General features: G+C 43.0%; 2 protein-coding genes across 4 annotated transcripts in view; one reads left to right on the top strand and one right to left on the bottom strand.

Moving 5' to 3' along the window:
* Positions 1-11,126, bottom strand: part of ST3GAL6 (ST3 beta-galactoside alpha-2,3-sialyltransferase 6) — an 81,714-nt gene that overhangs the window by 58,015 nt on the left and 12,573 nt on the right. For 2 of the 3 annotated variants that reach the window (XM_031056658.1, XM_031056655.1), the window contains exons 2-3: positions 7,973-8,103; positions 5,788-5,873 (exon numbers count right to left, since the gene is read on the bottom strand). The gene's annotated coding sequence lies outside the window, so the exon portion shown is untranslated. Of the gene's footprint in view, positions 1-5,787; positions 5,874-7,972; positions 8,107-11,126 lie in introns of all 3 variants that reach the window. The other variant, XM_031056656.1, reaches the window with a different exon arrangement.
* CPOX (coproporphyrinogen oxidase) overlaps positions 735-11,126 on the top strand; it is an 18,794-nt gene continuing 8,402 nt past the window's right edge. Inside the window, exon 1 of the mRNA XM_005420623.2 lies at positions 735-846. Within this exon, the coding sequence (XP_005420680.1) occupies positions 735-846 (112 nt within the window). The remainder of the gene's footprint in view (positions 847-11,126) is intronic.

An 11,126-nucleotide genomic window follows, 5' to 3' on the forward strand; every position in this document is an offset into this window, starting at 1 on the left:
CAGCAGCAGTGGCAACAAAATCACCAGTGTGTGTCCTTCCCACAGTCCTCTGTGGGGCAGTGGCTTGATGTCCTGGATTGTCAAGCAAATTGTATTCTATTTACCATCCGTATGGCAGGTGTCTTCTGTTGAGTGGGCAGTTTTCCTTATCTCTTCCACAACTGGGGAGACATCTGCTGATAATAGGCTACTGAATGTCACTGCATGACTGATAAGAACTATAGCATCCCATTGTGAGATGCTCCATCCAGAGGGGAGAGCTAAGCATTTCTACTCCGATATAATGTGGATATTCTGGAACACCAGCAGGAACAGCTGCTCTCTTCCCCTCGATCATCAGAGGAAGACTACAACTTTTCTACAGGATCCCTGCTCCAACAGAACCACACCTGACACTTCAGGAGGACTGCAGCCACATCTCCAATTGGACTGTTATGAACAAAATTCTGCCAATTCTTTTTTTTTGTAGAGAAAAAAGTTACAGAACCATCAGACTGGGGTTGCTGCTGCAGTGTTACTTGTTGTTATGATAATTACAAGTTGTTAGAGTTAATAGTTCTTTTTGTATCACTAAAGACCCTAGCCAGGGCTGGGTTAATAGCCGTCTCCTCAGACAGAGGAAGAGAGAAGACAAAACGTGGCATTAACTTCGGGACCAGCGTACCATGGGAAGTGTCGGACTGGCCAAGAACCCCAAAAACAACGAGCCAATACAGAATTAAGAAATTAGAGTGATGCCGAGACATGAGGAACAGAATGCTGGGCCTGCAGAGATGCTGAAAACCTTTGTGCCCGTCACCCTGACTAAGGACGTTATCTTGAACCGGGACCCGGAGCTGAGAAGCAGTAGGAAGCAGAAAGATTGGGGTCTCGCTCAGAGGCTCTCACGAGGACTGGACCCCCAGCTCTGCCCCCAGTGGACTAAGCTGCGCATAACCTCCTCCTCTGAGCCACGCTGGGAAAGAAGATGGAGACTGCAGACCCGTTGAGCTTCCCAATTTTGAGCTGGTCACTTTTAATAAAGGCATTAAAAGGAGAAAAGTCTCCTGCCCTGTTTATTTCAGGACTGTTACCAACGCCCTGACCAACAGGGTGTCAGGTTGTGTTCTGATTCTCAGTGTTGTTTTAGTTCACTGCATTGTTTATTTTACCTTTTCTTCCCTATTAAAGAACTGTTATTCCTCGCTCCCATATTTCTTTTGCCTGAGAGCCCCTTAATTTAAAATTTATAGCAATTCGGAAGGGGGCGTGTTTACATTTTCTATTCCAGGGGAGGCTCCTGCCTTCCTTAGCAGGCACCTGTCTTTTGAAACCAAGACACTTGATTTACAAGTGCAAAAGAAGATACAGAGACAAAACAAAGAACATAAAGATTTTATCTTTTGCCATCACCATACCCACAATACAGAGAAAAATTTTCAGAAAAAGAATTGCATTGAATCTCAACAGTGTCTGAACTCACTAACAACCAAATGCTTCAGGGATCCAATAGGTCTCCCTTGAAGAATAAGCCCAGGGTTTTGTACTTTAAACAAAGAAATGCTCAGATTAATCGATGACAGCTGTTAGAGTTCACCTTCCAGTACTTCCAAAAGGGCTGGAAAACGTGCTAGTGTTTTTGAAGATCCAAAGACGTCAGTATTAAACAAGTCAATCAAATATATCAAACTGTTCAATGCAAGCTGTAACCTGCTACCTGAGTTGATACAGAACTTGTCAAAAATTAGACAAAAAAGTATACAGCAAGCATTAAAACATAGAGAACGGTTAAATAATTTGTCTTTTACAAGTGTAAGTGAAATAACTAAACTTCAGATAACATTGACTTCAAATTAGCAAGAAATCAGTCAGTTTAAAAATTACAAGAATTAAAGAACCTTGCCTATTGTAATATATGTTGGGAAATAATTCATGCTATAAAAGAATGTATTTTATAAAGATTGTGAAATCCAAATGAGTCTCTGACCACAAGCAGCCTGAGAGTCTATTCAAACTCTGAAATTCCTGAAGGTGGGTGGGAGAACAATCGGTATTTAGCTTATGAATAGACGCACCCAGCGCGATGATCACTGTTATCCCAGAAGATGCCTAAGAGCAATCATCGCCCTGTTGATAACATTGATCAAGATAGCCGAAGTTGTCAGAAAGATACATGTGAATAGGCAACTTCCCGGATTTGATCAACGCTGCCTATCAACCAGGAAACGGCGATTGTCCAGCTCTGCACAGTGAAAGAACCAACTATGAATATGCAGAGTTACAAAAGAAACTTGGACTCCTTCGCCTCGGGCATAATAAACTGTATAAACCATCCCCGCTAGAAGCAGCTCTTGTGAATGAGGGGGGGATTCAATGTGATACAGGTTGGATCCAGGTTCACCCAGCGCCGATCCCAGGCTTGTCACTGTCTCTTTGGCTGTGGTGGTTTTGAGGACCGTATTTTGGTCGCGGAAAAAGATAAATAAATCTTTTTACATTTTTGATAATTTGGCTTTCGACTGATCATTTATAACACCTATTTTCTATACTGTAAGATTATTCTTCAAGAAAGGTATCTGCTTTCTAAAATGCTCATGCTTTCATGAAGCACTCAAAGTCATCCAGTAGATAATACCACTATAATCCTGTGACAAAACTGCCATGGAAATATAACAGGAATGAGTCAATATGTTTAAGAACAGTATCTTCCACAATTCCACAGTCTAATAGAGAGTACTGTATATGATTTGAATTACCTAGAGAAATGTTACAGCACTATTAAAAATAACTCACTTTTCACTGTTACAATAGACAGTTCAAATAATGCTCCACAAGTTTACAGAACTTGATGCACAGTTCTGAGAGAGCTTAATATTTTATGTCCTGTATCTCTTCTAGTTCAATACAACAAAAGCAGGCATCATGCTCCTGTGACAGGTCATATCCGACATTAGTGGAGAATGGGGAAGTCTAGAAGAGAGAAAAAGTTTGAAACTTGTGAGAGAGGAGAGGCTGCAGGAGTGTTACACACAAATGAGTAGAAAATAGCTCTCTCATGAAAAGTAGTCTCAGGACAACAAATGTAAGGACTTGTGTTATCAGCAAACATGGGATCCATGGGGAAAACCAGTGATGAGCATGTGACAGTCTAGCCAGGGGTTTTCAAGGCAGTTTTGAAGAACAGGGGAAAGAAGGCATCAGGACAGTGCTATGGGGTTTATTACACTGAAAAAGAATGAAACAGAAGAAGTACTCAGAAGGGAAAGATAATGCAGAGCCAAGATCCAGTATTGTCTAAGACACTCCATTTCATTTAAAAGCTGAAAAGATAATGAAATCTCACAGAACTCATGACAAGGCAGGCCCTGGAAAGAAGCCCAACTTTTATAAATAGACAAAAAAGGAAGTCTAATGCTGAGATGGTGCAGCTGCCCTACAACATCTACACCTTATCAACATTTTTGAAATCTCTGGTAGGGAGTTGTACAGAGTAAGCTCTTGATGGGCTCTAGCATCAGTTAGAATTTGACTCTGTGGTTTTCAATACACTGACTCAAATCCATTTCAGTCTTTGCAACCCACAGTTACCCAAGAGGGCTCCCTTGCAGGAGTTCAGCCTGCTTTGGAAAACTAACTTTTAAAAAACATTTGTGGTGTCCAAAAAAACTATCCCAACCTTTCCTCAGAAAATTCTGCTCTCTGCCTCTGCTTCTGCTCTCCTCAAAGTATCCCCCCCTGTAGGGGGGTGCTCCACCTCTCCACTCTAGCCCGGTCTCCATCACTCCTGCCTAGACTTGTCTCTGCAGTCCTCAGGCTCATCTCTGGCATGATATTTCCGCTTTGGTGACATTGCCTCATCTACAGACCTAAACCAATGTGAGGTGAAAGATTAAGAAATTCAGGCAAGAAGGAAGTGAAAGCTGTGATTCAAAAGGTGGTGATTCACTTTAGGCAAGACTGCAATCTGAGTGCTGCCATGACTTTTACCAACTGGCCTTTTGAAGTGCTTCTTTTCAAACCAGAAACAAGAACAGGGAGTAACAAAACACTGTTCTTTGTTTGTTTAGAGTTTTGAGAGAAGAAAAATTGCTGAAGGCAGTGAATTCATTTAGGAATCCACTAGCCTGCTGATGAAATTTCAGGTTGAGAAACACATGCATTTTCATGGGTAAGCAATGTGTTCTTGACACACCCTTTCCATGTGGATAGGGACAGTGGTCACCATGCAAGGAGTTAAAGGGTCATGATCCTCTGCCCTGGTGCAGAGACAGGCCTGATGGCATGGATAGGAGAAACTCTTCACTGTCTCTTCAGATATTCAAGAATAAGAAGCAATCAATGATGCTAAGAGAAGCTGTGTTCTAGGCAAGCCGTACAGATCACAATGCTGCTTTTCTGAGGATTTTTTAGCTGCAGAAAATTCTCAAGAGAGCCTGAACAAGCATTTAGAAGAGAGACCTGTTGACAGTCACTAACTAGATCAATCACACCAGGTTCATGAAATCCCTAAAGTGAAAACACACTTAGACTGGGAAGGTATCTGGCTGAAGTTTTGTGCCTTATTCTTCTGCTTCCTGGCATCTTCCTTTTGGATTTGGCTTGCTTTCAGTCAGGTCAGATGTTAGATCTGGTAATTGAATAATGGCCTTGGCAAAACCTGTAGTTACAACTTCTATGAACTAACAGCATGAAGAAAGAGTTACCTCTTGCTTGACAGCAAATAATGGACTAAGCAGGCTTTATCATTAGTTTTCTGGAGGCAAAGTAGGAAAAACAGTTTATCTGCTTCTTCATTGAATTCCTGAACTTATCCCTCCAAGGGTCAGATAAAGATGGTGCATTAAGCCTACAGTTCTACCAGACAGTGAATGAGTCCCACTGCACCAGGTTAAAAATGCCTGAGCCAGGGATCATCGTGAGTCCCAAACTGCCAGCTTTAAAATGACCACCGAAGCCCTCTTGTGTGCTGTCCACAATTCTTAATATTGGTCACTTTCCTTGTCAGCAAGGGTGAGCATAGCACCTTTTTCCATAGAAATTGCTTTTCTGTCCTAAACCCCCCTGCTGCTTCTCAACATATGCATCCCACCCTTCCCTGCCTCTAGTCTTCCTGATAATCCTGAGCTGCCCAGACAGTAAAGAAGTTTCAATTATACTACCACAATGTATGTCTGTTACTCAGAACTAGCTGCAGACACAAGTTTCTCAAGACCTGTGAGCTAATCCAGCCAGTCCTTTAGCTTAACCATAAAAAAATGTACCTATTATTCCAGGGAGGACAAAAAGCAATGTATTTTGGTTGCTGGATGGACTTTCATAACAGTAAACATTACATGTAGTGTGTATAAACAGCTACCAAAAAAAAATATTGTGACACTGGGGCAGGGGAGTAACACAGAAAGAATTCTTGGCAACAGATCACTTCTGCCCATTGTTTCCCTTTCCTTGGAAACCTGGGAGAGAGGTCATGCTTTGGCTTCTTCTGGATGAAGTCACATATGCAATAGCTATGGCTGGGGAAAATTCCTAATGTTTTATGAAGATGGTGCTGTGTGACAGCAAATCTGAAGGCAGAGCTCAAGGAAGGGCACAGAGGAAGTGGGAAAACAATGGATCTCGTCACAGGGAAGATGCAGTACCTGGCCTGGAGTGCTGGCACATTTCCAGGGCAGGCTGCATGCAAGCACATTTTGGGGCCTCTTAGTGCAAACCTCTATATTTCACTTTTTCACTTTTATTAACTATTCAAAGGTGATCAATCAATAGTGGAAGAAAGGTTTTCCTAAGGCACTGCATAACTCCTCTTACCTCCCAGGAGTTGCCTGAAAGAATTGCAGCAGCTTCTTGTTCTGTAGTTATCCTTTTCTTCCTTCATACCCCCGGGGGAATCAATCCTGCATTTAAAAAAAAACGAAGAAAAAAAAAAAAAAGGAGGATTCCTATGAATCTGCCATCCAGACAAATTACTGAGATAACAGATGCAGAAAGAAAGGTTTTCATCTTTCTCTTGCAACCTACAAGTCACCTACTGTTTCAGCTCAGTCACCAAAGCTTTCACTTCTCTCTCACTGTTATACTGAGGTAATAACTTAATTCAACTTGTAGTATCATGCAAAACCTTTGAGATTATTACTCTGTTAAACAAGAGTACTTATCTAACTGCAAGCCCTCAAAATCTTTTTGAAGTCACAATCAATGCTTTGTGTGATAAACTGGATGAAAATGGCTCTTTCAATTTCAGAAGTAAGAGAAATGCCAACTGATGGGGAATTTTTGGGTTCTCAACACATCTTTTTCTTCTTATTTTCTGATAATCAACTGCATTAATTTAGTATATATAAAAGTAAAAGTACATATATACAAAATAAAAGTATCCAACAGCCTAAGTGAAAGCATATGCATGTCTCAGTATGAATGAGACCTGATCATGCTTTGCTATCTTAGAACATGCAGTGTCTCTTGTTCTTTTGTTAATATCATTTTTATCCATAAATTTTCAGTAGAAAGAAAAATAAAACCAAGGTAGATGACACCTAAATACAAGCAGCAGCAGAGAAGCTTCAGAACTCTTTTCAAAGTATAGGGAAAAACAACAACAAATTAAAAGCATTCTTTTCTTCCTAAGAGGTCACCTTACACAATACTATAAATAGAAGTCCAGTTCTTCAAATCTACTTGAAATCACTGTAGCCTTACAACCTTCTCTAGAATCACACTCACTTGCACCAGTAGAGGTTTTGACTACAAAGCAAATCTAAATGGCGTTGCTGTCACTGAAAACAAAACCTATTGCAAGACCCTCACAACAAAACACATACAGGTATGAAAATGGACAACACGCTAAGAGACAAAATATTCAAAGTCATTTCACCATGCATATTTTCAGTCAAACTTTTAAAACTGACATGGAGATTTTAAGGGAGGCCAAAACCTTCGGATTTCACGTAGCTCTCTAGAAAAGCAAAAGGTACATTTCCTCAGATTCAATTCTTGTTTAGGTAAATGCAAGACCAATTCCAGGTTTAAATCTTGGCCCTAAGCTAAACTCCAAGTGCCTTTTCCCTCTTCTATTAGTACTTCCACAGAAAGGCCTACCCTACACACTTATCACTATGCACTGCAAAAGCAGATCAAAATGTGAGCTGTCATTTTTTTACCTTGTATCACAGCTGAGCATCTCACACACATCAGTACTTGGCTGACATTTCAGCCTTAATGTGCTGCCAGAGAGGAGGTCCTCACAAGGTGCTAACATGACAGTATTTAGCACAGAAACAGTGTGTTTTACACTTTGTCACTCCTCACCACCAACAGAGAGTGAAAGCCTGACTAGGCTTCTGCATCCAGCCTGAGCAATTTCAGTGTGTAAAGCAGTCATGCTTCTAAACTTCACCAGCAAGACCAAGACATTGACCTGGCAATGTGGTTGCAGCAAAGGAAATTCTCACCAGATTCTTCCTGGTGGGGGTGGTGGAGTACTGAGGCAGGAGCCCAGGAAAAACAAGGAAAGAGGTTTTTCTAACTGCAGCTGGACAAGGAAGGCCTTGCATAACCTCATCCAGACTAGGAATGGTGACCCCCTGGGGCTGGACTAGAGACCTCCAGAGGTCCCATCCAGCTGAATTACCAGATGTTATCAATTAAAGATTGCATTCAACCTAGTACAGAAAAAATGCCACCAACATATTAAATCAGCGGGAATGTGTTTTACATGTCTTAGCCCCGACATTTATTTGTTTTCAATAGTGTCTAAAAAAAAACCTACTGAAAGAGCAGAGCTTACTACAGCGAAGAGCTTGGAAGGGCAGTACAATCTTAGGGGTTTTGGCTGCTCTTTCCACAGTTCTTTATCCAGGGCTGGCAGTAATAGCTCAGTTTCTTCTTGAATTGTATCTACTGAATACATCTAAACGTTTTGATGCTAAACAGTACGCATTATGCACTTCCAAGCTATTTACAAGCCACAGACCTCTCTTAACACGTTCACTCCTACCTCCACTGGGTCGGGTTTCCTTGCTCATCAGGGATCATGTTCTCCAGCTGATGGCAGAAGAGAGACGAGCTCAGAGAGACAAGCTAAGATCTGTTCCTCGTTGCAGAGCTTCAGAAGTTTCACAGCATCCTCTGCTGCCAAAGAGCAGAACCAGATCAGAAATAAGAACAGGGACTATGCCTTCGAGCAAACATTATCACTTTATACAGACAGACACTCCCCCCAAAAATCGTCTGCAGTGAAAAGAGGCAGATAATGAAGCCCAAATCCTTAATAGGGATAAATCTCCACACTTTCCTCAGAGCCATACTTGAAACTGGTCTATGCTCTGGTAGTACAGGGGCAAATCAGTTCATGAAATAAATAGGGCAGGAGATCTTTCTCCTTTTTTAATGCCTTTATTAAAAATCAGCTCGCATGGGAAGAACGATGGGTCGCTCTCATGCTGCCACTGCTCCCAGGAGTGGCACGGAGAAGGAGGAAGAATGCAGCTGTGTCCGCTGGTCTGCAGGCAGAGCTGGGGCTTCCATTCTCATGAGAGCACCAGGAGATTCCCAGTTTTTCAGTTTGACATTCGGGGTCCTCTTTCTAGCCGACGTCTTTTGAGGTTAGGGTGAAAGGTAAAATGGGTCTTAGCGGACACTGGATTCTGTTCTTCACGTCTAGACATCACTTCGATCTCTTAATTCCATGGTGGCTCGTTGTTTTTAGGGGTTTTTCCTGCTAGATTTGGTGAGGGGTTGCATGCCAACCCCGATGTCACCTCCTTCTCACAGTCCCGGGTGCCATCTTCCAGGAAGCAGCAGGGTGATACCCGACAAAGGGGAATTTCTAACCATCAAGAACAGGGTAATTAAAGGAAAATATTAACAACAGGTGATTACAACATGAAATTATTAACAACAAATAGTTAGAACTCCAAGTTGGCAGCAATTGGTTTAACTTGTGAACTCTGCAACCTTTAAAGAAATGGACAACTTTTCTACTCATAACAGTTCAGAAATACCAGATCACTGTTTCCAAGGAACAGTCCCATACCAAAGTGCAAACTTTGCAGGGCTAAGCCATTTTTGTGCTATGCAGTACTTTTCAACACCTGGAGGTACACAGACCTTCTCTTTGTTATTTTGAATTCTTATTTTCACAGAATTACAGGCTGGGCAGGTTGGAAGGGAGCACAGTGGATCATCTGGTCCAACCTCCCTGCTCAAGCAGGGCAATCCCAGAGCACATGGCATAGGATTGTGTCCAGACGGTTCTCCAGAAGGAGGGAGACTCTCTGGGCATCCTATTTCCATGCTTGGTCACATTAAAGAAGTTGTTCCTCCTGTTCAGGTAAAACTTCTTGTGCATCAGTTTCTACTCAATGCCTTCTTGTTCCATTGCTTGGCACCACTGAGCAGAGCCTGACACCCTCCCTTCAGTTATTCATAAACACTGATGAGGTCCCCTCTCAGTCATCTCTTCTCAAGGCTGAACAGACCCAGCTCCCTCAGCCTTTCCTCATAAGAGAAATACTCCAGACCCTTAATCACTTTTGTCACCTGTTGTTTCTCCAGCGGGTGTCAGAGCAGTTAAAGTCCCCCACCAGAACCAGGGCCTGTGACTGTGAGGCTGCTTCAAGCTGTCTGTAGAAGATCTCATGCACTTTCTTTCTCCAGTTCAGGTGGCCTGTAGCAAACACCCACAACAGTGTTACCTCTATTAGTCTGCCTTTTTTTCCTTACCCATGAGATCTTGACTCGCTTGTTGTCCCCCCAAAGAGCTCGATACATTCCAAGTGCTCTCTCACAGAGAGGAAACTCCACCACTGCACCTTTCTGGTCTGTCTCTCCTAAACAGGGCATAGCCCTTCATGACAACACTGCAGTCATGCAAGCTATCCCACCATGTCTCTGTAATTGCAGTAAGATCAAAACCCTTTCACTACACGTGTGTCTAGTTCCTCCACCGTATTAGGAAACAACATGTGCTTCAACTTTAGAAAGAACAAAGGATGTATAAGCATGTGCCCTCTAAGATCCATGGGAAAGAATCCTATTGCACTAAACTGGTGGTCCCACAAACTATTCAGGATCTAAAAACTCATTACTATGAGTAGAAAACCAGAAATGCCATACACAGAAGAGCAATTCCAATTCCACATGGTTCACAAGACAGCTCAGTAAAATGCGACTTTTTCCCTATTCCAGCAATGCCCAGCTGGCCCTGCACAAGCCATTACACACAAAATTACTCTGCAGCCCCACGTAGTTGCATCAACAGTATCAGGTTATTTGTAAGCAGTATGCAGAGATGTTTTACAGGCACAAGGACAGCACAGCCCTCTCTCCCAAAGCTGCACCAGGCAAGGTGTGGCACCTGAGTGCTGCATCCATTGATGCCTCTCCCTGTCACGGCACCCTCACACAATGGGCAGCCCAGATCCAGATGGAAGGGTTATGGGATGCTTGCACTCTTTCACAGCAGTCAGTGTGGATGGGCTTCCTTGCACAGACATGTATGAGCCAGCTGTGTGCCGATGGCATTCTGGCCTGTTTCAGAAATAGCATGACCAGCAGGACTGGGAACTGATTCTGTGCTCAGCACTGGTGAGGCCACATCTCAAACACTGTGTCCAGTTCAGGGCTCCTCAGTTCAGGAAGGCCATTGAGGTGCTGGAGCAGGTCCAAGGAAGAACAATGAAGCTGGTGAAGGGTCTGGAGGACAAGTCTTATGAGGAGCAGCTGAGGGAGTTGGGGTTGTTCAGCCTGAAGAAAAGGAGGCTCAGGGGTAACCTCATCACTCTCTACAGCTACCTAATAAGAGGTTGTAGCCAGGTGGCAATCACTCTCTTCCAGGCAACCAGCGACAGGATGAGAGGACATAGCGTTAAGCTGTGCCAAAGGAGGTTTAGGTTAACATTAGGAAGAATTTCTTCACAGAAAGGGTGATTATAGACATTGGATTGGAACGCCCAGGGAGGAGGTGGAGTCACTGTCCCTGGAGGTGATTAAAGAACAACCTCCAGGGTTCTGGAGACGTGCCAGTTAGTGCCGCCCTGTGGTGTAGCTGACGATGGGATGATAGACGACAGACCGGACTAGATGATCTCAGAGGGACTTTACCTAATCCTTTCCGTGAGCAGACACAAATTCATACTCCACTTCGCCCC

Source organism: Geospiza fortis, unplaced genomic scaffold (genome assembly GCF_000277835.1).
Source record: "Geospiza fortis unplaced genomic scaffold, GeoFor_1.0 scaffold1, whole genome shotgun sequence".
NCBI classification, from domain to species: Eukaryota; Metazoa; Chordata; class Aves; order Passeriformes; family Thraupidae; genus Geospiza; species Geospiza fortis.